Source organism: Synchiropus splendidus, chromosome 1 (genome assembly GCF_027744825.2).
Source record: "Synchiropus splendidus isolate RoL2022-P1 chromosome 1, RoL_Sspl_1.0, whole genome shotgun sequence".
In the NCBI taxonomy this organism is placed as follows: Eukaryota; Metazoa; Chordata; class Actinopteri; order Syngnathiformes; family Callionymidae; genus Synchiropus; species Synchiropus splendidus.
This window is the reverse complement of record NC_071334.1, coordinates 10,819,353-10,847,085: the sequence shown is the minus strand read 5'-3', so window position 1 is coordinate 10,847,085 and position 27,733 is coordinate 10,819,353. Positions and strand designations below refer to the sequence as shown.

General features: G+C 41.8%; 2 protein-coding genes across 8 annotated transcripts; both read left to right on the top strand.

The window, feature by feature from the left end:
• The first annotated feature begins 71 nt into the window (after positions 1-71).
• LOC128747817 (ankyrin repeat domain-containing protein 13C-like) lies at positions 72-21,260 on the top strand. The gene is made up of 13 exons (XM_053846009.1): positions 72-755; positions 1,661-1,702; positions 7,377-7,481; positions 10,588-10,673; positions 11,293-11,338; positions 11,481-11,547; positions 12,534-12,678; positions 12,933-13,064; positions 13,910-14,071; positions 19,113-19,192; positions 19,346-19,444; positions 19,682-19,782; positions 19,851-21,260. The coding sequence occupies exons 1-13, from the start codon at positions 386-388 to the stop codon at positions 19,979-19,981; spliced, it is 1,566 nt and encodes a 521-aa protein (XP_053701984.1). The 5' UTR covers positions 72-385; the 3' UTR covers positions 19,982-21,260.
• A 399-nt stretch (positions 21,261-21,659) lies between these two features.
• srsf11 (serine and arginine rich splicing factor 11) lies at positions 21,660-27,717 on the top strand. Of its 7 annotated transcripts, none has more exons than XM_053853539.1 (13): positions 21,660-21,987; positions 22,692-22,825; positions 24,624-24,733; positions 24,833-24,922; positions 25,005-25,051; positions 25,124-25,257; positions 25,729-25,804; positions 25,875-25,991; positions 26,089-26,178; positions 26,769-26,840; positions 26,917-27,085; positions 27,153-27,184; positions 27,256-27,717. In XM_053853539.1, exons 1-13 carry the CDS (start codon positions 21,866-21,868, stop codon positions 27,260-27,262), a joined length of 1,200 nt encoding a protein of 399 aa, XP_053709514.1. In that variant the 5' UTR covers positions 21,660-21,865; the 3' UTR covers positions 27,263-27,717. The 7 variants fall into 7 exon arrangements, with proteins under 7 accessions (XP_053709514.1, XP_053709513.1, XP_053709512.1 ...); XM_053853542.1 differs by adding an exon at positions 24,261-24,381 and having other exon boundaries at positions 21,964-21,987; positions 22,692-24,140; positions 27,153-27,717; XM_053853538.1 differs by having other exon boundaries at positions 25,887-25,991; positions 27,153-27,717.
• Positions 27,718-27,733: the final 16 nt, after the last annotated feature.

The window sequence follows — 27,733 nt, the reverse complement described above, 5'->3', positions numbered from 1 at the left end:
CGCAGTCAGTATTTGTATGAAGGATGTCACACTATGCCATTTCGCACACGACCCGAGTGAGAGCGCGTTAATAACCTCTGTGAAACTCTCGCGATATCACAAAGCGGAAGCTATCAGCGGAATCCTCCAGTCCGCGAGAGCTGCTCTCTTGTTGTGCAGCAACCAGCGACACTTTGAACCAAAGTGAACTGTTTGTTCATAACAAACGCGCCCAACTGGAATTGCAAGTGTTCAACTTGGCGGTCGGTTTGCTCAGAGCTGTAAGGGGTCCGACGTTGTGTTCATGTTGAGAGAACTCTTTCAACTGGCGAAAGGCAGCAGCTCGCCCGGAGGGTCTTCGTCGGCGACGACACCCTCTGCTCCGTGAGCTTTAGCCGTGTCGAAAATGACCGGGGAGAAGATCCGCTCACTGCGGAAGGACCACAGGACGAGCAAGGACGAGGATTTACTGGAACCGGACGAAGAAGCCGCCACCGGGACCTTCGCAGCCTCCAAGACCAACAGCAAGAGCAGGGCGAGTAAAATCTTTAGCAATCACAAGTTGAGCAAGTCGCCGTCCTCGCAGAACCAGCAGTCTCTGATAAATGCCAACACAAACACACTCTCGGCATCGGACGTCATCGATGACAACAACAAAAACCCAGTTATTCGAACCGAGCTGGACTTCCCTATACACGAATGTGTTTTTAAAGGAGACGTGCGGCGGTTGTCGTCGCTCATACGGACTCACAATATTGCGCAGAAGGATGTCCATGGTAAGTACAATAGTGGAAGAGAAATGTGGGTTTCGCCACTCCATTTTGTCTGAATATCGAAATCCCAACATTGTATCTACTTCCCATCCAAGATATCCTTTTATTTCCTCCACATACCCAACAATACTCATTTTATCTCATTTGCGAGTTCACACCGTGGAGACTATTTCCCAGAACATTGGTCGTGAGCTAAAACAAAAACACTGTACACCTCAGGACTGTTGTTTGAATGTTGTCTGCTATTTAATATTCAGAAGCGGTGAAACATTTTAGCCTGTCAGTCGAAAATGTCCTGAATGCACTTTTAGAACTGCATTGTTGTGTTGGTTTTACTGTGCATCGTAGTCAGAAATGTTGTTTTACTAACATAATAAACCAGATAAGATAAGAAATACTTCAATATAAATTAATTTTTTTGTTTATTTTCCCTAGGAAACATGGTCAAAAGTTGCATAGTTCAATGAATTCAAACTCAATTTGAAGTGACGTAATTTATTGTCGCCCTCCATTCTGTTTGTTTTCAGTATATAATAACATCCAGGGGACAGTAGCATCCGTAGAATATTTTTTCACCTCTACACTGTGAAAAGCAGAGCCCAGTCTCCACTCTGGAAACACATCTCTCCTCACTTGGAAAAAAGGCAGTAGCTGACCTGGCAGTTCAGCTTCCTCTTGAATGATTCTCCAGTGCTTATGAGACACATTTCAGATCTCGGGGAAAAAATTGCCTACACTAGTTGTTTTCCTAGAAAGAGACCCTGAAAATGAGAGGAAACGAGTCCAGTTTTGCTGATTTATTCCCCGTTTTATTGTTGAAGAGCACGGGATAATCACACGTGCCATTTCCAATCATACCATGTTCAACAAAACCATGTCTTTAATTTGTGTTTGTCTGTCCTCGGCAGGAAACACTCCGCTGCATCTCGCTGTCATGATGGGGCACAAGGGTGAGTAACCATTCAAGAAATGTTTACTTCCTGTGGTATCAGCATCCTTGTTTGTTAGAATTCACCGAAATAATTGTTTCGTTTCCTGTGAAATACTTGCCTTTTTTCTTACTGCTCGGAAAAACAAACAAACAAAACTGTTTAAGAATACAATTAAATGATGTCTACAGGTGAAGAACTGTTTCTTGTGGATGTATCTATGACGGTCTGTCCTTTAGAGCATTATATTTACACACTGTTCCAAAGGAAAACTGTAGCTCAGTAATTATTGGGTCATATTTAACATGAGGTCTGACCAACAGCCAGAGAGTCCACTGTAACTGGTCTCTTTGATGGACTTGGAAATAGACACCCGAACAGTAAATAATAAAAGAAAGAACATACATATTTGATGCAAAAGTTGTGTCATCTCTTTCTCTCCTACTTATTCCCTGCTGGAGTTATGTGGTCGCAGGCAACAGTTGTAAATGAAGACTCATTCACACACCCCTATGAACAATTTGGAGTCACCAGTTTACCTCTGTATGTTTTTGTGAGAGGAGACGGGAGTGTCAGGGAGCAGTCAGCCACGCACTGCTGTGCTTCTCAGACACACAGAGCCTGTAAGTTTTTTGCGTAGACAGCTGTGCTGCGGCTTTGTTTTTTTTTAAGAGACTAAAACAACAGTCCCCGGTAAGGGCACTTTGCTCAGAATTTAAAAGAGGCAACATGTTTAACTGCAATACGTGACATTGCTTTTTTTGTAACAGTTGCAACAATTCCATCTCGGCTTAGTTAAATGTTTACAACTTGGGTAGGTGGGGGATGGAGATGTGACCCCTGAACAGCACAGCCGCCTTTGAATTAACACTTTCATTTCTGATGTTTTCATGAAAAGGGAATTTAGTTCCATGTTTGTTTTCAGTTGAGTTACAGTGGCTGGGCTAAAAGCATGTGCATCAAATATTTATTCGGTGGCGTTCCTGACTCTACGTACCATGAAGATGATACTGAAAAATGTATCACCCCCTTTTGCGTACAGCGTAGACAATGCAGGCATTGAGTGACTGGTCTGGTTACTGTTGTTACGTGAGGACTAGCCTGTTGTGTTTAGACAGGATACAGAGTTGGAGTGAGGTGCTTAGGTGGGACATCGACTGTGCTAATGAGGTTGACTTATCTGTGGCCTGATCTGCTTCCTGTCCTCCAGGGATGCAGCTACTAGACAGACCGAAGGCTTCAGGATGAGATCATAGTCTGGGTGTGGCTGTGCCACTGGAAATGACCAGAGGCTTTGTTTCCCTGTTTAGCCTTGTGCACTTGTTTATGATTGATGGAGCTGGTGGTGACTCATGTTAGTGCTCTGTAAGGTGGAAACCAAATGTCTCAGTTGTCACAAATCCCTGTTGTTAGTAATGCTAAGGAAGACACCATGCAATTTCTGTTGCTCTTTGTTCCATAGACACATTGTCGGGATAGGAAAAAGGAGTAGCACTGGTCCGTGGCATAATATTTAAATCTTATTTTGATTGATGTGTTTCAAAACTATTTTCATAACACCTCATGGTCACTGTTTTGAAGGCGAATGGCTATACAGTTCTCAGTCAAATAGCCACTGTTATAACAATGAGAGGTGGGTGTAAACATTTTTTTGCATCTGTTGGAGCTGCAGATTTACCATGTTGAACCTATGTTTGTGATGTGAAATAAAGAATGTCCAACTGTACTATAGCTACAAAAACCTGGACAATATCATGCGATTTATATTACTGGATTTATTTGCCAAACTGTTTTGCTTTAGCTACAGTTAGAGTATCATTGCACTTATCTGACCATAATTCTATTTGTCTGGTTTCGAAACAATATGATGGACATATGCACATGATGCATATGTTCTCCTTTTCTTCCAAACATTTTTTTTCTAGTTGGCTATAAAAAAGTTGTGTAATATAGTACAGTTGCACATTTAATTTTTTGTGTTTGCATCTGGGGAAACTCTTCCCCCAGAAAAAATCAAATCCCTTGCTTTTTGTGGTGGCGGGGGTTGTGGAATACAGCCTGGCTTTTGTCTTTGCTTTTTGTCATGGGTGGGTTGATGGGGGAGACCAGGTCACTCAGGGTTTCTGCCAGGATTTTTGAAACCGTGTTACTGAAATGATTAAAGGTTCAGTTTAATTGTCCTATGTACACACAGTCTGAAAACCACAGCAATTTAGGAGAAATTCAAGCCAGGACTGCCTTTGTTATCCACTCCTGGAAGATCAGCCGCCACTAAAGGACAAATAATTGGAGCACTGAGCTACATTGCGTCCTTTTCGGGGAGAACAACTTTCCTGTTAAACAAGTAGTGCAACTTTTTTCCAACAATTTAAATATTTAAAACTGTCCTGGCAAAACTCATGTACAAAACAGCGATCTTTGAAAATTCACTTTTCCAATAGAATCTCAAGGCTGAAACGTGTCAATATTTATTCACAAAATATAACATATCCACATTTTTTAAGGCATTGAGAAGTATTTCCATGATAAACAGGGTTCAACTTTTTTTTTAAAAGGAGGCTGTAATAATAACAGTCACCACGGTTTAGCACTTATGCTGGTTATACTGGCACTTAACTGTGACATCCTTACACTATACTATTTCTGCTCTATGTAGTTGGTCAAGACTATTATTTTCAGGGTGAGTAGACTATCGTTCGCTGTTCATTTTTTATTTTTAATTATTGAGTTTTGCTGCTGCGTGTAAAAGAAGTGAGAGTTGGTGAGTAGAGCAGAGCCTTCACTGTTCAGAGGCCTTCAACAAGGGCAAGAGTGAGCCAGATCAGGAATTTAAATGTCAGCTTTAATCCACCAGAATTGCTCTTGACTTTAATGAAAGCTTTGTGCTACTGCCGTCGCCCTGGGCCCCATGGACGGACTTCCTTTCATCAATACTTTCCCCACAGCACATTGGGTCGAACACGAGTTGGCTTAATGAGTTATATAATAGATGTTAATTTACTGGGACTTTTTTTCTGTTGCTGTTGTGATTTTTATCTCAGTGGTTTGATTGCTAACCATTGAATGTGTGAAGTAAATGGAGCAATGGGATGTACTGCTTGGCAGCTGGACCTGATGTTGTGGCTGTTCTCATGGGTCCGTCCGTCCGTCTGTCCGTCCATCTATCTATCTATCTATCCATCCATCCATCCATCCATCCATCCATCCATTTGTCAGTTTTAAGAAATGCAACAATCACTGTTGTCTTGCAAAAAGAAGGAAAACAGCATGGTTGCACTGGGTCTTCATATATACCAACACCACAGTGGTTCTGTTGGACTGTATAGCAGATCAACCAAGTTCTAGCTCTGTGTAGACTGTTGATGTTCTGGGCGGTGGTTTTACAGAAAACCTCATCCAGGTTATAATCCCCCGACTCGGATACTCAACGCTCCAGTCCACTATCTTCGGTTCTGTAGTCAGTGTTATCTATTGATTCTTTGAGTCATTTCCTGTTTGTTGTGGATAGAGAGATATGTTCTCAAATACAGTCTAATCTAAAACAAGAATACTGTCTTCATTAATCGTGAAGAATGGGATGTTGACATTGTTCCAATGCACACAAAGGTGAGTTATGCAAATGACAGACCTTGGTTCTCGGTGAAACTCAGCCATTTTAGACGCGGAAAAGAGGCGGCTCACAAGAGTGGAGGCAGGAACTGTTACAAAGAGCTGAAGTATCGTTTTGATGGGCCCTGAAGAAAGCTAAGGCCGCATATTCAGATCAACTTAGGCAGCAGTTCTCGGCCAATGATTCGGCTGCAGTGTGGAGAGGGCTCAAGGTCATGACAAACTACCGGCCACGTGCACCCCACACTCTGAACAACCTTGCTCTTGCGCAGGACTTGAACAACTATAACTGTTGTTTCACTCACCTTTTCACTTTATAGCAAAGGACTGTGGTGTCTCCTCTGGGCTTTTCACACTGCGGATTTTTGTCGTGAGACAAAGTGTGTTGTAAACTATTTAAACAAGTTAATTCAATGACCCTGGAATAGGTCTTACATTGAACCTTTGCTTCTGCAATTATCTGCAGTTATCTATTCTTGGTATGGTCTTCAGAAGCTTAAGATTAAAGCTCTCTAAAACACAGAGCCCAACACTGCATCATTGAACACCCCGCTGCTGGCCGTTGTGATTTTTTCTATCCTCTGACTGTAGCAGTCACCATCCACATCCTGCAGCAGAAGCAGCGGTTTGACTAATGTACCGACTAAGAGGTCTGCTGGTTTGTCTGTTGGTGCAAGCCTTTTTGTGTGGCAGTCTCTGTCAACCTATTCAATTTTTGATTGATCGTATCAAATACTGCAGTCTGGATATTGGGTAATCTAAAATCTGCTTGTTCTATTGCGCCTGAAGAAATCATCTTGATCGAAAACTTGAGAGCAAACGGAGCTCAGAATAACAGAAGTCGAGCTAGACACCCAGTGAGACACTGTTGCAAATGAACCTATTTCCCAGTTTTTTCACAGCAACTACCTTTGAGCAGAGAAAGCAACACAAGAATTGCACTGAGGATTATTTTGACAACAATTATCGATTGAAGAAACGTTAATGTAAGCCTCTCACTTCTCTCACCGTCAGGAGTTTGACTTCCGTCTGAACTAATATGTGGTGTTTGGGTTGATTCCTCCCTGTTGGTCTGTGACCAAGACTGATACACACAGCTGCCAACGTTATAATGAACGAGCAGCCGAGCCAGAACAACAGGCTTCACTTTTGGCACCTAGCCGTGTTGACACGCTGCCCTGGGAGAGGACGCTTATGCCACTGTACTGTCCCTACTTGTTCAGCATTCAGAAGGCTATGACACATTACCTGGAGGATTTCCTCTTTCAGTGTTTGAGCCTTGTTAATCCGTTTCTATGTGATGGCTGTATGGATGTAAAATGTTGCGTAACCGAAGGCCCCATATGGCTCTTTGGTTAATGGCTCAGCTGTCATCACATTCCTACACAATCTGTCCTTTGGTCTGGATTAGTTTCAAATCTTTCATTGGCGATACAGCAGATAACAGCGGATAAAAACTGTTCCATATTTCAAGCTGCAGCCACAGTGTGACTGTCTGTACAGCACCATGTTGGTTGCAGTCTATTCAGACGTGAATGTAATTCTCTTAACTTGCTCAGTTTTGTTTTTGCGTGACATTTCTATAGACTTTGTTAAAAGAAGGAAAGCAGCATTCCAACTGACATCATTTGAACTTGTGTGTATAGATATTCCTGCTACAACTAGCTACAAAAGAGCATGAGTTTTGCTGTAATCGTGTCAATCAAAGACAATATTCATATCCATTTGCGCACTTGAAAGCTTGACTGTTGCTTTATATTCTTTATATTCAACATCATGATTAAGGCTGGCAGATTATTATTATTTTTTTAAATACACTCCTGTTTTTGCCTTCCCATTTTATCTCAGTACGGTTAACTATGAATGTTGCAGCTTCTGGTGTAGGATAGGATGATCAAAGGGTCAACAGAAGTGTTTTTATTTTACATTTCTGTTTTGAATTTCATTTGGAACCATTGTAATGTAATATTTTGAGTAAATTCTTTTCACTGACTACTTTGCCCTAAAACCCTCATAAATAAATGCTCTCGAATTCTTCCATGCGTTTTCCACCATCAGACGACTTGTGTATTTGTTCTTCTCACAGAGTGTGCCCATTTGCTGCTGGCCCACAACGCTCCAGTGAAAGTGAAGAACGCTCAAGGATGGAGCCCCCTCGCTGAAGCGATCAGCTATGGCGACAGACAGATGAGTAAGTGCAAGGCTATTTTGAAATCCACCGACACAATGCTTTTAAAAACAGCATGCTCTGCTATCTGGGTGACAACAGAGTGAAAAATGAAAATCAGCAACTCTCTCAAGCTTCTATTCCACACAGCTGTTTCCATGTTTAAACACTGCTCCACCCTTTCAGAGGGGACATTCCTCAGGACCCTCTTCCTTTTGTTCCCTAATAAAAGCAACAATTGGGTTTTTTTCTCACTTATATGTTGAGGCCTCTTTGAAGCCCTAAAGGGTGGTTCAAAGCTGCAACCTCTGGAATTGAAACAGACATTTTGAAAGGGTGTGCTTTCATTTACTTTACAATTAAAGAGGAAAGCGAACTAAATATTCGCTGCATTGACATCTAATCGGATTTGTTTGCCACTTTTGTGAAAAAAGTAGCTGAAATTTAATGTATGAAGAAGGCTACTTAATGAAATTTGATAGCATTCCACAGCAAAAAACGATACTTTAATTAGGTTAGATGTCCTTCCGTTGTCCCACAGTGGGGAAATTATGTACATTTGTCAAAGATTACATTATATATTTCCAACACAAGGACTCATTGCTTGTCTGTGTGTTTAGCTATTGCTTTCCAGACAATATTTGCAGCTGTGTCACAATCACGCTTTTTGTTTACGGACGTCCACAGTCACCTGAAAGCTGACAGTTGGGATCTGTACGCCGCAATAAACGTGAAGTCTATTTACAGGGTTAACATTTTTCTGCTTGAGCTGAGTCTGCATTTCTCAGGAGTCGGTGAGAGAAGCAGAAAACAGAGGTCTGTTTGTTTTGCTGGCCATTTCCCAGGAGCGTGTTGTGCCGATTTAGAAACTAGAGAGCTGTGTTTTTTATGGTTCCCTTCTGGCATTGTTGTGACACTGGTGTCATATTTATCCTGTGTAAAGGATTTCTATGGTCATAGGGTTGTTTGGCGATACGTATCAAGAAGAAGACATTACATTCAAAATTAAAATCTGAAATGTCTAGACCATCTACTGCTACCTGCCGCTCATTTAAACTATTTCTTTGCACTGTGGTTCTAAAGACACTTTTTCAGCCCGTGCTTTGACCGTTAAATTCCCATCTGTAAAAGGTAATTTGATCTCATGAGCAGGATCACAAATGTGCTTATGTAAGAGTAAGACTTCATTGGATCATTGTTAGAATGGTCTCTGCCTTGACGACAGCGGTCGTGTTAACGAAAATGTTAGCGTCAACACTGAGGTTGTTTAGATATTAACCAGGAGAAAGTAATGCATAGTGCTAACAACCGGTTAAATGAGGTACCAAGTGACAGGAAATCAAATTTCTTTATTATTTTCACGTGATGCTGCCTTCAGCATCAAACTATACAGCAGGGGAAGCATGATTCAGCTGAAAGCCTAATGCATCAGCAGTGCAACACAGATGGCCTTAGAAGTGAGAATGTGCTGGCAAGTCATGCTCTCAAATGACACATAGCAAGAGGTGTGAGAAAATATTGTAATTCTTGATGGTGCAACACTGTATCAATATTTTAAGTGTGCTAAGTACACTGCCCTACTTCGGTCCTGTTCATGGAGTCCTTTATCACATCCATGAACCTCACTGTTTGCTCTCCTCCTTTTGATTTTCCTGGCATGGGTACTTCCATTTTCAACAATCTTTGTTCTAACATGTGAAAACTGTCTGGCCTCCCTAACTTTCTCCACACTTATCTACATGTCCCTCTGATGTTCTCACGTCTAATCTCCATTCTTGTCACTCCAGTGAAAAGGCTGACTATCTGCAGCACTACCACTTCGAACTCTGCTTCTTATCTTTGTGTCAGTGCTACTTCCTCTAAACTGTGCATCATGGCAGGACTCACTACTGTCCTATAAAGCTTCCCAGTCCGTAAAGACCACTGTGTGCTGTGCATCTGGGGAGTTGGGAAGTAATTATGTCATCAGTTAAAGGGATGACATTACCAGAGTTGCTCATATAATGGCCATTAGGCCTATAGCCGAGTGAGAGCCAGTCAGAATGAGAACGGTCAGTGTCCTGTCTGTCTGTGATGGCTGGGTGGTCCATGAGCAGATGGTCAGTTTGAAGTTCTTTTCATGTCCCACTCACCACTGAGCGGCAATGAAGATCAGAACAAACATCGTCCTGAGATTGTACACACTCATTAGTCTTGCTGTAGTGTGGGGTTTAATTATACTGTCGTGTGTCATGTGCTCAGTCTTGCTCTCAACTGGCCTAAATGGTTTGGAACCTCATTGTGCTTCTTGACTGAAGTATGTAAAAAAAAACTAAATCAACAGCATGCTTGTTGGCTCCGTTACACTGTCTTCTGTTATAAAACAGAATTACGGGAAGTTGTTTCCTTGCAGCCAGCAAAAATATTTTTCTGAATTTGGTGTGTAGTACATTCCTCCTTCATTTTCCAGTTTGTTTACATTGTCTTTAACTTCCTGTAAAATAATTGTTTAAATTCCAGGATAAAGTTAGAATATTTAAGACACTAATGAATTCATTTCAGAATTCCATGTTGAAAATCATTAAAAACATCCTTTAAAGTCACGAATTGAAAAATGAAATTCTGTAAATCGACAATACACTAAGTGGGATTGTCCAAAGAATGTAATACAATAAATGAAAATCGCAAAAACGCTTTTCATAGAAAACGACAGGAAATTGCCAAATTCTTGAAAAACAAATGTGTATAATGAGAAAAATGTATCCATGCCATATATTTCAAATCCTAATCCGGACGGATTGTATGTAATATGTGCTACAGCACGTAGAAGAAACTCCACGCAGGTCGCACTCTTTGCTGGCCTGTAATTCGGAGTGCTCTAATCAAGAATGTGTTTTACCCATTGGAGGGCTTCAAGATTCTGCTCAAAATGAGCAACTGCTTTGATTCTGTTTGATGCTTCCATGCAGCATGCTGTGGCTGGTCCAAACTCACTGCGGGGCATCGTCATTCATCTCATCCTGATGGTTATAAAAACAGGGCAAAGTTACTAAACCTGAAAATGTAATGCAACTCTGTGTGTTTGTGGTGTCAGATCAATCAGCGTTTTCCCACTGAGAGTTATTAATGGATTTTTTTCTGTATTTCTCAGTCACAGTGCTGCTGAGGAATCTGAAGGTCCAGTCCAGAGAGAGTGTTGAGGACAAACGGCCGAAGCTGCTGAACGCCCTGAAAGAGGTGAGTAAGTTTCTTGGCCAGAACGTCTGTCTATGATCAACATGTCTATCACGAATAAGAGAACATCTTATAGAGAACTGAGTGTTTTGAGCAGTGTTGTGAACCAGAGCTGAAGGAACCTTTGGAACCATCTCAGTGGTGACACTTGAAAAAGAGTTGTTTATTAAAAGTCCTACATATACATTCTAGGTCAACATTTCATAGGATCCGTTGGATTGTTTCCAAATCTTTGGTGGGGCTTGAGTTTCATCAGGATGGACGAACTTGATATCCACTCCCGGCCCTGCTGTTATTTATGCTTGATAGACTGCTGTTCCCAGAGCTGTTGTGAACAAGCCCTTTCCGGACACACAACAAAGGGTGTAGATGTGCAAACACAGGGCCAAAGCTAGACCTTTGTGTCTCTCTTTAACTCGACTCTGTCAACTGTCTGGTGCAACCTGGACATTGTTTGAACTTGCCCTTTATTTACGATGCTTTATCTAAATAGACATCGGTAAATGATGATCTGGAGGAGGTTTGTTCGGTGACGTCTTGTTCTCTCAAACATACACAGTGCTACAACTGAACATGGAACAAATCATGTTATTTTTCTTTCCATTGTTTTGCTCCATCAAAGCTCGGAGACTTTTACCTGGAGCTTCATTGGGACTTTCAAAGCTGGGGTGAGTAACTCTGTCACAGAATATATGAGACTGTTCCCTAGTGTCAAATATACTCAAGATGCAATGATTTGTTTTGGCTTCTTGGTGGTCTTGTCTTGATAAGTTTGATCTCTAAATGTTTTATTTCTTTGACATGCTCCAGTGCCGCTGCTGTCCCGAATCCTACCTTCAGATGCTTGTAAGATCTACAAGCAAGGCCTCAACATCAGGTGAGCGCATTAGCAGCTGAACTGCCATTATTGTATTTGGAATTCTGTGTGACTCATTGCAAAGTGATAATTATTTTTTCAGATATGGGTGAGTTTGTAGAAGAGCTCTGTGTAATGCTTTATTGGCACTAATTAAAAAGTGCTGACAGAAACAGGCTTATTGTGGATGAGCAAGAGCTTAAGTTAAAACCTAAATGCTGGTGAAAGAAATATCTGCTGCGTATTCTATCTTACGTCACAAGAGGGAGTGAAAACATGGACAAGATACAGCAGGTTATCATCTACATAATGAGTTTGTTTCAACAAAAGTTGAGCTGACATTAAAATGTGACTGAAATGAAAGCTGCTGTTAATGTGAGAGCCACATGTATGCAATGCTTCGTTCAGTAAAATGTTAAAGCAAGAAGGAATGCACGCCGTGACTCTGGCTGCCACTTTGGATTCCAAAGTCAAGCAGAGCTCACTTACTGCCGTCGTCAGCAGAAATGAGCGTCACTCTGGCACACGTTGACAGGCAGTCAATCTACATCTGGAATTCACTTTGCTGAGCTTCACAGCTTTGCAGACTTCCATTTGGCGCTATACATGGCAAGACGAGGAAACACTTGTTTTTTTTTTTATTCCAATCAATTCCAGACAAGTTTACCCCATTAAGGACAACAATTCTTTGGTTCTGAGAGTTCATCTGTGGCCTGGCTTGTTTCACTCTAGCTCAGCTTTGCTAGACAATTCGCTCTGACACAGCTCCTGGCTATCTCATTTGGTATTCAAAACATCCTGTTATCTCTAAGTTGCAGTGAAAATACTCCAGTTTTTAGAGTCACCACATCTTGTTTATTGTCTTGAGACACACCTCTTTGGTGGACTTGGCATTTGGTAATTTTTTCCACATCAATTTTACAACTTTAAACATCTGTCTGTTGGACATTTGGAATGAACCATTTGCGTCTGTGTGTGTGTGTGTGTATGTGTGTCTTCGTCCTCAGATTGGACACGACCTTGATCGATTTCTCGGATATGAAGTGTCAGCGCGGCGACCTCAGTTTTATCTTCAACGGAAACGCAGTTCCCTCCGAGTCATTTGTTGTTCTGGACAATGAACAGAAAGTGTACCAGCGGATCCACCATGAGGTATACGTGACCATACACAGCACAAAGCCTGAGAAGTTGTTTTGCAAGAGTGTTGAAGTGACTTGGGATGCACTTATGGTATCGTTATGTGCTTGGAGACTGTTCATTCCTGATGAGTCTGTTTGGACACTAGTATTTTGATATGGTCCTTTGATATGTATGCTAATCATATAATATAGCCATATCAGAAAACATCAGCAAACCATCCGAGTTCTGCCCACTGCTCTGACTTCTGCCCTGTGACATGTTTGTAGGAGTCAGAGATGGAGACAGAAGAGGAAGTGGACATTCTGATGAGCAGCGACGTTTACTCCGCCACGCTCTCCACCAAGTCCATCACATTCTCTCGGGCACAGACAGGCTGGTTGTTCCGAGAAGACAAAACGGTTGGTGTTGATGTTTCCCTGTTGTTCCGCTCCTGTAGAGTTTCCAATTACGTTATGGTGCGGGTGTGGGAGTAAACTGGTTCAGCAAGTTTTGATATTTTAAACACTGTGTACTGGTAATTGGTTCTTGTCTGAATGAATGAATGAAAACACTGAATATAAAAACTCTTGAATGTCACAAGTTCCTGAAGAACTTCTCAAAGTAATCAAGTATCGCGTCAGGATTTACATTTTACCTTTGTTTTGCAGAAACGGCTCATCAACAGATTGATGTGGATCAGTAGTGACAGCAGTTTCCAATCACTAACTTTTGTATTTCAAATCAAAAATCGTAGTACCATTAACCCAACTGAGATTATGTTTAAATGTCCCAGAGGTACCATTAAGTTTAGTTATCTAACTCTGGGAGTTGTACTGAACATAAATGTATCAAGTGTAAATGAAATTCCAGTAAATCAACACAAATATGTCACTTTTTTTGATTGACTATGATCTTTTTTTTTCATTACGAAGTTTTCATTATTAAAATGAACTTTTGAAGTATTATGTGTCACAATTCTTGCTGCCATTTCCAATCTCCTGTGGTGACTGATTTATTCCTTCTACAAGGCGCATCACTCAATTATGCCCCTTATAAATATTAATCAATGGATATGAAATCATTTCTGGATGGAACATTCATTTTAATGTATTTCCAGTGAGTGAGTAAGCGATTTGCACGTCGGTGTTGACGTAGTATTTATACAGATTGTGAGCTGCCTGAAACATGCAGACTGATTCAGAGTCGCTCCTATTATGGACATTTGTTGGATGAGGTGGTAAAATATGTTTTTTTTAATCGACAGGAGCGTGTTGGAAACTTTGTTGCCGACTTCTACTCAGTAAACGGACTGGTGCTCGAGTCCAGAAAGAGAAGAGAGCACCTGAGTGAGGAGGATATATTGAGGAACAAGGCCATCATGGAGAGTCTGAGTAAAGGAGGGAACCTCATCGAGCAAAACTTCGAGGTGAGTGTTAGCTCGTGATAAATCTCCTCCACTCTTTTCCAGAAGCTGCAGCCCTGTCTGAAAGATGACGCACACATTCTTTGACCAAACCTCTCCCACAAATTTCTTTCATTTTGCTCATCAGTTTTATTGCCAGCTGTGAACAGTTTAGATTTTTGATTCCTTGACTCGTACTCTTGATGGAAAACCAACTCACCTTCACTTTGCCGAACAATTCCTCCTTTTCAGTCTTTTGAAGATGACATTGGGCTGCGTGCTAACACCTGAGCTGTATCGATCTGCCCATGCACACTGCCAAGACGTCCTTCTCAGGTTGCTAGGCAACACTCGTGTGACAAACACTCCTCCAAGCTGCAGTGGAAAAACTAGTCAAATGCACCTCAAGTAAAAAGAGACCCGAACCCTCCCACAGCAATGTTTAATTTCTGACAAACTAATCTATACCATTAACCTATCTCATGTTTAATGTTTATTAAAGCAGGTATCCTGTGATGCATGATTATAAACCCATTTGCTGTCAACATCATAAAAATATGTGGGTGCATTTTGGCTACAAAAGTGCCACTTAGTTCCAAATGCACTGATCCCAAGTCTAAATGAAACATGGGTAAAATGCAAACAATACACTGTGTAACATGTGCAAAAGAGACTCTGTTAGTGGTGTGTTGGCTGGACAAATGCACGCTTATGCAACAGCTTGTTATTGTCCCCAGTATAAGGAGTGGTCACAACATGGTCCAACTGCTTGGGGTTCGGAAGACATGGGCGTAGTTGACCTTCAGATTTACTCAAAATAATGGCGAATTGCGATCTCAGAGGACCAAGACAAAACTTTCTAAAAAGACTTGGTCCATAAAAAGTGTCTGGTAAATAATAATCTCCCTGGGCTAAACGTGAAACAAAGAGAGAAATACAGTGGTACCTCGGTTCTCAACCACAATCCGTCCCAGACGGCCGTTCCAGAAGCGATTTGTTCGAAATCTGAATCGATTTTTCCCATTGCAATGAATGGAAAAAGAAATGATGCGTTCCAAGCCTTAAAATAGGCTTTTGTACGAGAGAATGTAGAGTGTCTGCTGCAGGTGCGCTGTTCCTCTATGTGTGTGGCCGCTGCATGTGGGAGGGGTTGCCGAGTGAGTGACGTCTCTCCAGAAGTGAAGAGGTGCCCGGTGCGTGTCCAGCTCTGAATGTGCGCTTCTGTGCAGTTTGGCTGTGTCAAAGTCATAAACCAAGTCACGCTCTGTCCCAGACTCGCCTCATCCCTGTCCGATCAAACCCTGGAGTGAGCGCTCCAGCCTCGGAGGTGTGGAGAGCGAGCACCTCCCCTGTGACACTCTACCACGGTCCAGTGCGGAGACAGGAAAGGTTTTACACCTCAATATGAAGAAAAAACAGTCAGTAAATGTAGCTAATGGGACATGTCTGCATACAGAGGCTGCGTTATACACAATAACAAAGTGCGTCGTGGGTCAGCTGATTGTGCACATTATTTTCAGGGGCGTTCGAGTTCTGTATTTTCGTTTGAAATCCAAAGCAAAAAAATCTTGAAATTATTATATTTTTGTTCGAACTCCGATTTGTTTGAATTCCGGGACGTTCGACAACCGACGTACCAGTGTACAACTTTATAGTTTCGTTCAGCAGACATTGACATGTAAGTAACGTTCATTCATTCGTATAAATACAATTTTTCAGTGCTAAATATGTCTCGTGGTCAGAACCATAGACTAAAGTTCACACTGAATCCCATGGGGTCACTCACTGATGTCTGTCTTTTGTTTTTTTTCATCCATCATTGTGAGTTTGCAGAAAAATTTTGTGATCCTTTGTAGGTGACCCCCTCACGTAGCTTGACTAACAACTGTACTCCGCAATACTAGGTGCCAAAACATATGGGAACCTCATCATTGAAGAGGTCAATATCCGTAGAATTGTGGCCATCGAGCCAAAAGGGAGAGAGGACTGACAAAAAGCCTAAACCTGATTGGAAAACTTCAAACTAAAAGATTGAGCATTGTATTTGAGGATATCCAAAAGTTCCATTTTGCCATGTACTTCTAAAAATATATATAAAAAAAGAAAAGAGAATTATATTAAGAGTTTAGGTTTTTATGAGTAGTACAATATCAAATTGTTAGGTGTTTTATTGTCTAGTTTTATTGTGACCTCTAGGGGTCCATACAAACAATGAAAGGGCCACGCTTTGCCCCCAGGCCTGCTGTTTAGGCAGCATGGCAGTATAGAACAGTTCTCAGATCAGAAGCAAATATTGTCTCCCCAACGGAAATTTAAGCTTATCACGCCTTCCAGCTGAAAATACTTAAACCTGTATTAAATGAGTCACACAACCAGTTATGCAGCTATTAGTGGCACATTGCGTTTGTGTACTTAGTGTGTTGCAGAGCTTAACTGAAGTCAAAACGTTGGGTGTGACTGGTAGAGGAATAGTAGATATCCCAGAGCGTTCAGTGAGAGGCTCTAACCCAGTAACAGTAAAGATAAAATTAATATTAATAATAATAAAAATCAACCATCAATGTGTGTTCAACCGTCTCCCCTGCTGTTTGTTTAAAACAATTTCCCAATGATCACGCCTGTTGTTTTTTCCACTCTCCCTGCCCCTATGCACTGTTTTAGTGTCCCTATGTGCTTTCAATTGGAGCAGACACCAGCTCACGGTTGATGAAAAGCTATTTTGGATTTAATTCACACCCTGTTTGATAATGACACGTGGAAAGGACAAAAATAAATTGTGGCTGGGACAAGGCTGTGTTTAGCACAGCCAGGGCAGCGTGTGGACTCGCAAACTGCGCTTTAAACCATCAGTCTGAGTCAGGAACATCCCCGCTATCACGCTGGGTTGGCGGCTGACGCAGCCTCTGGAGGCAGGGGACTGAGGCCTCTGGCAGGTACTCGCAGCAGGACACCGGGTTTGGAATTCATCTGTCCGTCGTACTTCATCTTGAATCGTCTTTCATTTGAGACTGGAGTTTGGATCCTCCTAAACATTTCCAGAGTCAGACGCAGTTGGTCACATGATTCATGGCAATAAACCAGACGTATGGCTCTTTTGCTTCTGAAAGTCGGAGCAATGCTGTAAAATGTAACTTTTTATATGCATTCATTACCATTTGAACTATCTCATTAGTATTTTTCATGTCTTTATAGATTATTTTATGACTGATGCCCAGTTTTGAAGTAATTCTTGTCCTCCCGACAATGAAATTTTATTGAGATAAACACCTTTTTTTATCTTACTTAGGCGTTTTATCCATAGTTTTGCATCCACCACTTAAAAAATAAAAGATATTCTGATTTTTTTTTTATTAAAATGCATATAATGTAATAGTGCTTGGCTCATAGGCTGGGCCTGTATCTAGTGATGGGTAGATGAGGTTTCATGAAACAGTGTCCTGATTTTCAGAGGCTAGCAGATGGCGCTGTCTGCTGTAAAATGTTGGGACTTGAACAACTAATTCAACGGAACCTCACATCATTTCTAAACCAAGAGCGCCAGCTAGTCGCCCCTGAAAATCAGGACCTTGTTTCATCAGCTCTGCAATACTGTTTCATGATACCTCGTCTACCCATCTCCAGGACTTCCTGGAAATGACGCTGAGACTTGAGCTCAAAGATAGTAAAGTGGAAATGCCAAAACCCAGAAGCAGCTTGTGAGTGCAAGAGTGAGGAGTAACAACTGAGAGTTGAGATGAGAGGCCTTCTGAAGATACACAGTCACAAACTTCTCTCTGCTCCTTGTTGTGGGATTGAAATAAGCTGCTAATACTACTACTATAATTATTGGCAGTTTTCTGACTGGAGTAGCAGAGAAATGTCTCACTACCATGCAGCATGTTCACTATCACACCAATCAAACACACACACACACGATTTGGATCTTAGCTCTTCTACCCACCCATTTCAATGATTTGTGGAAAAGTATAGTTGTCACTCTGACTGAGAGAAAGCAAGTGGTATGTCGCGTCATGTACAGTATTTGCTGAGTCACTGGGGCTGTGGCAGCACTTCTGTAGTCCGTCACTATAAGGGCACGGGTGGAACCACCTGCAGAATGCTGACTGTCCTGTTTTGTGTTGGGTAATAAATGTGAGTGAATCATATGGTTTGGGAAATCGCTGAAGCTGTGCGAGAGAACATGTAAAACAGATGTTTTATGTATGAGATCCATATGTGGCCTGTCTTTTTCTCATCAGAGTCATACAGAGTTTATATTTATTTAAATCATGTAGTATCTTGTGATCCGGAATAACACACCTGCAAAGTGGTTTAGATTCATGTCCTAACTGAAATATGTATGCCACATATGCTGGATTGGGGAAAAAAAGGATGGGCCAGTCCATCGATACCTTCATCATGGTGGAACTGCAGACACACTCCAGCCGCATGAGGCTGTGCATTGAAGGAACCCAGAACCCACCGCATGTAGTCTGACGATGGTCCTGAGGATCAGTGATGGCTGACCACCCGAGCAAATGGTCTAAAGTTTGCCTTTACAGTGACAATGTCACAGTCTGTGGCCTCCCCTGCTGAACTGTTCTTTTACCTGTCAATTGCTGACCAGTTGACTAGTTGTAAAGTTAGACAGTGACTTGTCCACTATAAAAATAGTTGTTTGTTGCTGCCCTGTTCTGACGACTTAAAATGTTTTTAAGTCACAACCATTTGTGAATTTATTTTTACATTGTTTTTCGTGTTTGGTTAAAAATGGTGAGGGGTGATACAAAAACTCGATGTTTGTATGTTGTCTATGGTTATTTTATTTTGATATTTAACGTCCATGCAGAGTAATAACTTGTATATTAAAAAGATATTTTGAAAAGCCATTGGCCCTGTGGTGAAGTAAAAGGTCTTGCACGTCGGCGAGTCGTGTAAAATAGTGACACATTACATCCCTCCAGTGGCTGGTGGAGTGAGTTGCACTCATATTTCTTGCATGTATTATTGATGAGTGGGTTTATGTTTGTTTTGCAGCTTTTTTGACATTCAGCTCAAAGTCTGTTTCCCTCTTTGTGCTCTTCAGCCAGTACGCCGACAATCCCTCGCACCGCCTTCACCCAATAATGTCTCCTGGGAGGACTATATCAACGCTGACAGTGGAAAGTGAGTGCCCGTCTTTTGCTTCAACACAATGTGTAGCATCCAGATGATAATTCATGCATCTGGTATGTTATCTTAAATGTGTTCCAGTTTGTCTGCTGCACTGTGCTCCAGTTGACTCTATAATCACGCTGACTTGTGTGTCTCTTGCTTCAGAGCTCCTCATCTTGGGAGAGACTTGGTCTGCAAAGAGAGCAAGAAGAATTTCAAAGCGACAATAGCGATGAGTCAAGAATTCCCTCTTGGAATTGAATCGTATGTAAAAACTTGTCTTCTTCATGAGAGTGAATGTGTGTGATCATTGACACAAAATATTGAGATTGTTAATGCTGTTACCCAGTTAGTCGCTGATAATGCTGCTTTGTAGTTTGCACTGCATAATAACAAGGTTGGAATCATTGGATGGTTTGAGTTTTTCTGCAAATGAATGTAGAAGTGCAGCTCATGTTTCATGTCATGTCATGTATAAAGCCGGTTTTGTTCTGGCCTCAGGTTGTTGAACGTTCTGGAGGTGATCGCCCCCTTCAAGCACTTTAACAAGCTCAGGGAGTTTGTGCAGATGAAGCTGCCGCCTGGCTTTCCTGTGAAGCTGGGTGAGATTCCGAACTCTTCCGTCTGCCGTCATCGCAGACCTCTGTTCAACGCTCTGTTTCTCCCACAGACATCCCTGTCTTCCCCACCATCACAGCCACCGTCACGTTTCAGGAGTTCCGCTACGACCAGTTTGATGCCGCCATTTTTACCATTCCCAGCGACTACAAAGAGGATCCCAGCCGATTCCCTGACCTTTAACCCCGACTACTGACACTCTCACCAGAGTGGGAACAAGAAATACTCCTGTGACAAATGAACTTTTTTTATTCGAACCGAGGACGAGAGGCCAGAAATATCTCTGTCGGTCAATCAAATCCTTTTGTACTGGAGACCACTGAAGGTCCCACCCGTGATCAGATTGTCCTTCAGAGAATCAAAAACCTGTTTGGCTGCTTTGTAATTAATGTTTATAAAGGGACGTTGTGTAACTGACATGTAGTGAAGCACTGACGTGTGTAGATGTGGAACTTTCATCTCTAATTTATCCCCACCGAACAAACACCATTCCTTAGTGAGTTCCTTTTATCTTTTGTTCAGTTTATCATCACTTTTATCGTTAAACATGTTTTTAAAAAAGGACATTAACTGACAATCGTTCGATGAACTAATTAACCTTTTGACTGTTTTTTATACTTTAATTTATTTGTGTCACTTAACTTTCAGACTTGATGGCGAAACACTACAACAAACTTGTAAACAGTGTGAGGCAGGTATCTAAGGTGCCACAGTGGACATGTAGAAAACTATACACATGCACAGAGACTCACCAACTCAACTTATTCACACTAAAACGTTGGGGTACAACAGGCCCTGGCCAAGTCACATTCACACAAAACTCAAGACACATAACCCTCGACATACAAGTATGTACAAGTGACAACACAATAAACAAGGCAAAATGCATTACAAAAGTTCACACTTCACAAGTGATGAAAAATAAATGCAGAAGACATGACAGTCTAGTGGAAATGTGCAGTTACACAGATTTATCTCACAATATGTTGAACACAAATCCATCCACCCATACAAGAGATGCACAAAAAAGTAATAAACATCACACCCTTCAAATTCATACACACCAGACCTCCAAGATGAAACACAAACATGATCCATGGATGCATGAACGGTGATATGTGCAATGCTAATATACAGTAGGTCAGTCTCTGGCTGACACACACACACACACACACACCCACACACACACACACAGAGGTGGTGGTACCAATGTCCTATTGAAAGGTACAGTCCTGATCTCATGGTGTTGGGTCAAGACTCCAGTGAAAAGGGAAACAAATCCATGCAATGAGGGACTTCTCTGCACAAACCTGTTTTATAATCCTTGTCTTTTACCGCTCGCTTCTGCTTTTTTAACTTTCTGTTTCAAACAACAGCTCATTTTTTATGTGGCGGAGGTTTGTCGGTCTGTTGGATGACGTCGGTTGTTGCTATTTTTGTACATAAGTGTGTTGTTCTGAAATGAATGATTGAAGAAGAAAAGTTTCTTGTCTTTCCATTTATTCAACCTGTTTATGGCATCCATAGTGACATGTGAGGAAAAATGGTGGTCATAACATTATGGTGGTGCACTTGAACTTGACTCAAAACTTTTTAAATATTGCAATCAACGAAGATATGTGGATTGAGCTCAATTTGCTGCTGCGACTATTTTATTGAAACCTCTTTTACACTGAGAGAGCCGCCTACTGAGCTCTGAAAGCGAGAACATTAATGTCGTTCGACACAAAAAACGCAAGGAGAAGATGATCAGCTGATCCTCAGAAGAAACTCAAAATACTCGACCCCATTTTCCCTGTAAAAGAAGTCTTTGTCGTCCACGGATAACATCCAATCCAGTAGGTGGCAGTAACGGTCTGAGAAGCAGCCTGACCTCCACTTATTCGATTTTCAGCGTTGTTGTTGTTGCTCTGCAGCAGTTCGTCCTGATTCACCAGATCCGTCTCACAATGCTGGCTGTTGTGTTCACCTGATTTCATTTCTCCTTAAACATTACATAGGCTGTCTTTTTTTATCGTTTGTAATCTAGGCATTCGCAGGCTTTGCTAGCTAACTGGACTCGGCAGAATGAGCTCCGGAACGCACGTCATCCAGGTGACGAACGTCTCCCCGAGCACAACATCCGAGCAGATGCGGACTCTGTTTGGGTTCCTCGGAAACATTCAGGAGCTGAAACTGTTTCCACCCGAGTGAGTACATCATCCAACGATGTGATAGTTTTGGTGGTATTCAGCTGAGGCCTGTGGCGCGGGCCTCGGTGAGCGCTAATGCTAACACTTAGCCGGGTAGTCCATTCAAGCCGAACCATAGGCGATCAGTTTAAATGGCGGCTCTGCAATTCTGTTATCGAACTGTGTAAACGCGATAAAATAAAGTGCGGGAATGTCTCGCAAAACCCCTTCAATGAAGGAGCAAGTCTGCGCATTGCGTTGCAATTGAGATGCAACTTCGCTTTTTTGTCATTGTGTTCACCACCCACTACAAAATCAAAAGGTGGCCCTAAACAACAGAAGGTTAAAATTCCCATTCTAATATTCCTCAGCAATGTCAGTAATATGCCATCATTAATCGTTAGCAGTTAATAGTTTCAAAATACTTAACGCCAATAACAAATGGTGGGCGAGAACTTGAGAACTTTGTCTTTGTTTGTTTGAGATACAGTGCTCTAGATTTTCCAGAAGTTCAAGTATATCGTCAGAGGTCTGTAGTTTCTTCCTCCACTCCACAAAATGAGGATGAAATAAACTATTTTGTTTCCAATATGACTTTCACGCATCATTTTCCTGACTGTATGGAGAAGCTGTGACCACAGTGTGACTTGATGATGCTGCCCTTATGTACTAGTGCACCGTTCTTTTTTTTCTTTGCACAACATGTTTGTGTTTCCTTCCAGTGACTCTCCCTTGCCTGTGACCTCACGTGTCTGTTTTGTAAAGTTCCATGAGTCTGAATCAGTGGGAGTTTCCCAACACCTGACCAACACCGTCTTTGTGGATCGAGCCTTGATTGTGGTCCCTTTTGCTGAGGGTGGGTGCCTTTTTTGTTCTCATTTCATTGGACTTTCAGATTAGTGATTGCTATATAAGATGTAGCTAATCCGAGCATTGCTTTAAGTTAAAGGGAATATTTGCATTTGTGTCCATGTCTGACAATTCAGCTGTAAACTTCTCTCTCTGTTATTTGTGTTGTGGTTTTCATAGTGAACAAGTCATTTGCAGAGAGCCCCTTCCTTGCTGGCTGAAAGAGGTCCTCTGCTGCCAACAGGAGATTAGAAAATAAAATGGCACCAGAATCGCAAGCCCCTTCTCTCAATCTTCAGTAAAACATTAACTCGATATTTGACTCTATTCAAGGCAACTCTTTTATCGCACAAACAACTAAAGGTGAAGGGGTGTAAATACAGTTGTGCACATATGTAAGCAGAAATTGTGTGTGTTTTGATGCGACTGTGTATTTGATATCTATTGATGATAATGACTTTTACAATTGGGATGTCTGACGTAGTCGACCATAAATAATTTAATAAATCATATCGTAATCTGACCAATCTGTCATGAAGATCTGCTCTAAAGTTGGGCGTTGGATCAGACCAAGGGTTGATTCTACCAACCCACCCTGATGATCCCTGCATTTAACTCAAGCATGCAGCATCGCTTATGTTCTCAGCTTTGCATGATCAGATTGTCTTGTGCCCAAATCTCAATTTCTAATTTGTTTATTTTGGTGAACATTTATCTTCACTCGCTATTATAATGTGTATTTCCAAAACACAATATTTCAGCAACAACAACACACGCATACGAGGTAGAAGATGTTGCCGTGATTTTTCTGATTGACTCTCAAATCCACGAAAGAGTTGAGTGAATCTCGCATTTAACAGTGGTGTTTTCTTTTGTTGTTGTGTTTTACAGTTCTTTTTCCTGGTTCAGCCAGCCCCCTATAAACCAGGCCCTGCTGAAAATGCCACCAACAGTTTTGTCTTCTGCAGCCTTATCCTGTTTCTCAAGTGTCTTTTCTGTTTTGTGTGGATGTGTGTGTGCGCGAGTGTCTCTCTCTCTCTCTCCCTCTCTCTATGTATACAAATGTCATATTTAAAAATAGCCTGTTTTCAGATTGCTCTACCATGGATGCTCTTCCTCAAATGTGTTTGCTGTGTTTTTCTTCAGCACTGGGCATTTTTCATGTTATAAATGCTTTTGCTGGACATATATTTTACTGTTTTTAACTTTTACATGTTGACTAATTGTTTGCTAAACTGTAGCAGCATTTATTTGCTTGCAAAGTAAGTTTGATTTATTTTCATGTGGTGGTAGTGTACTCCCCATCAAAAAGCCCAGAAAAGGTAATATGACTGAGCCTTTTCTGTTAATGGTGATGGTTAGCCTTGTTGTAATGTTCCTTTCTGTCACACCCAAATCATGAACTTGTTTTCTGTATCTCGATGTTCTTGTGTGCTTTATAGCGAAGCAGCCGGCGCGAGTCGCTTGTTCATAAAACGTCTAATGAAAGTTGAGAGCACATCCCACGGGACAACATGGCTGTGCTTGCTTACGTTTGGTTCATGACTTAAAAATCAAGTACAGGTGATAAAATCTTGGCAGTGTTGAACACAGTGTGTATTGTGACTTTTCAAACTCATAGCTGCTAATCCTAAATTCATGACATTCACAGATGAAATTCAGGGATTAAGATTTATAGACAAGGAAAGTGGATTATTTTGGTTGTTGCTAGAGTAGTTAGCCAGAGAAGACTTGTCTTCAGGTCTTGTCTGAATGTTGTCCGTGTCATCTTGCCATTCCGGTTCTGAAATATCGTTTTCCTCCAGGAGTCATTCCTGATGAATCTAAAGCCATGTCGCTGCTGGCTCCAGCCAATGCCGTGGCAGGAATGATGCCAGGGGGCGGACTCCTTCCAACACCCAACCCATTGGCTTCGGTGAGTTGTGCCAGGCTCCTCAAACATGCACGTAAAAAGAGGTTGATCAAAGTGTGTGAATCACTGCTTTGTTTTTCTCTTCCGCTTTTTAACATGCAGATTGGAGGAGCCCCATTTGGAGGACTCGGGGCTCCCAACCTGGAGCAGATGGCTGCTTTGGGAATGCCAGGACCGAACATGAACCCACAAGTAAGGACTCCATCTCACAAAAGCCCTCTTTATAAGTCAATCTTTCTCATGATTTCTCTGCTCTGCTCTGCCTGTCCTTCAGGCACTTTCTGCAGACTTCCTGAAGCTCATGCAGTCTATAGACCCCAAGTAAGATTTCCAACGGAAGCGATGGACTCTGACTGGTTGCTGAATAATCTGAATTATTAATGCAATTTGCAGATTGAATCCGTTAGCAGCAGGCCTGGGCTTAAACCCGGCGCTGAAGAATGACTCGTCCAACAAAGAAATTGAAGAAGCCATGAAGCGGGTCAGAGAGGCGCAGTCCCTCATATCTGCAGCCATCGAACCAGGAAGTAAGTCTGCTCTGCTTGGTTTTCAAGCCTGTATTTTCTGTTATACTGTTCAATAGACGACACAAAAGTTCAAGTGGAGAGGAGGAAAAAGTAGGGGGAAAAATCTGTTATTTATATTGGCAAAAAGCGACCAAACCCTGCTGAATATAAGAGGTGGTCCTTTTGTCAAGAGACGCTCACTGATCTTTTTTTTTTTGAGGACCAAAAGCGCCTCGTATTTCTGCATTATGTAAGGAGGCAGTTTTTCACCAACTTTTAAGAAGTTCCACAAGTCTCAAAACCATTTATAACATTTCTTATACAGGAGTTGCTGCTTAAGAGCAGACAAATTGATATTTTTCAAACATGATGCTTTGTAGGTCAGTTTATTTATTTTTTAAAAAGTTGTTAATTATGCTGTTGCTCCCATCTTTGTTTATGTCAATGCATCATCGAGTTCATTTTCAGCAATGTGTCAATTTGTGTTTTCAGGTAAGAAAGATGACAAGCGAAAACGCTCGCGGTCACGCTCCAGGCGCAGGCGAACCAGATCTCGGTCACGACACAGGTAAGCAGCTGGTTTCCTCTTCTCCAAGACAGTATTTCTAAATGGGAGCAATGACCCTTCATGTTTGCAGGCGATCGAAAAGCCGGTCTAGAAGGAGGTCTCACTCGAGGCCCAGGAGGAGGTCCAAAAGCCCACGCAGGCGAAGGTCCCACTCTCACGATAGAAGCCGTCGCCGCAGCAGGTCAAGGTTGGTACATTTTCCACTGGTATCAGGATGTTGTTGCAGTTGTGCTGCTATGTGTTGTGCTTCTGCCGACTCATTTGTGTGGCTTATGTTCTTACAGGGACCGAAAGAAGGAGGAGAAATCTAAAAAAAGGTCAAAGACACCCCCAAAAAGCTACAGCAGTACTAGAAGGTCTCGCAGTCCTGCCAGGTAATTTTACTTAAAAAAAAAAAGGGGAGCCATATTGAGTGCTGAAGATGGTGTGATGCCATCACCAAATGAACCATGCAAACATGCAGCAAGTCCTTTCATAGTCCAGATTTGGAAGTTGAAGCTTTCCTGTTGAAAAATTAGTTGAAGTGAAAAGAGACAACAGTTGATCTTGTTGAGACAAAGACATATGGGGACCTTCAGGTGCTCATGGTTTTTGTATGACTGAGTATAACTTCAATCTTCCAAGCTGTATTCATTTCATTTCTCCTTACAACTATGACTATATATAACTGGAAGCTCAATATTAAGACTACAACTGACTGAAGTTAGCTTTGTTTGCTTCAGAGAGAAGCTGAGCTCTGGGATTTTTCAGAGACAGGAAGTTGCACCAACAATTTATTTTAGAGTCAGATTTGTCTACAGTGTAAAGATGCACCAGGATATTAAAAAAAAAACCCTCTGATTTCTGTTATGTCTTAATTTTTTAGTTAAGCATCGGCCAATGTATCTTCCTTTTTCACATTGATAACATTGATATTTATATATATGTATATATATAAATTTATTTTTTTTTCTTTGTGGCACAGGAGGCACAGGCGCAGCCGGAGCGCGTCTCGATCTCCAAAAAGACGGCTCTCCAGGTCTCCATCTGCCAGGCGGTGAGTCTCCATGGTCAGCGAGTAGCAGGTCATCATGTTGTTTTACGATTTGGTCAAATGTTTTCTCCATCTGCAGCCACAAGAAAGAGAAAAAGAAGGATAAGGAGCGTGAGAAGGAGCGAGACAGAGAGCGGAGGGAAGAAAGGGACCGGAACAGAGAAGAAAGAGAGCGATCTACGAGTAAGAAGAAGGTCAGAGACAAAGAGCGGGACAGAAAATCTGACAGCGAGAAAGGAGATGTGAAGGTTTGCAGTTTTAAGCATGAACTTTTCTGGTGAAAGTCGCTGATCCCCCAAAATCTCTCGCCGGCAGGTGACCAGGGATTACGACGAGGAAGAACAAGGGTATGACAGTGAGAAGGGTGAGGAAGAGGACGAGAGAAAAAGCGACTCTGACTCCGTCTCTTCCTCCAAAGGTTGTGAGGTCACGGAGAAAGTCCCCAAAAAGTCCAAGCTGAACGGAGATGACCACCATCAGGAAGACATGGAGATGAGCGATTGAGAGACATCGACGATCCGCTCGTGTCAACTCTCTTTTCTGACCACGTGTCTGTGCCTGACAGAAAACAACTTGTCTTAGCTGTATACTCTTGGGAGAAGAAAACACATTTGTATTTGTTCAAACGAACCTCAAATGAGGTTTCAAATGTTCATCGCTGTACTTTTTAAATGACCCTGCCTTCTGAACTGTAGATTCATAGTTTCCAATGATGTGTAAATATTTAACCGCATCACATGAAGCTCAACTTCCAGCCTCATTTGTTTGAGCGGCCGCCGTCCTGCGTAGACTCCTGTATGTGACACTGTAGACTGATGCCTTGTTTGTAATGCATTGAAATGGTTGTTGGTTTTCCCAAGTTTCAAATAAAATTGGGCCAAACTCTCACTCTGAGT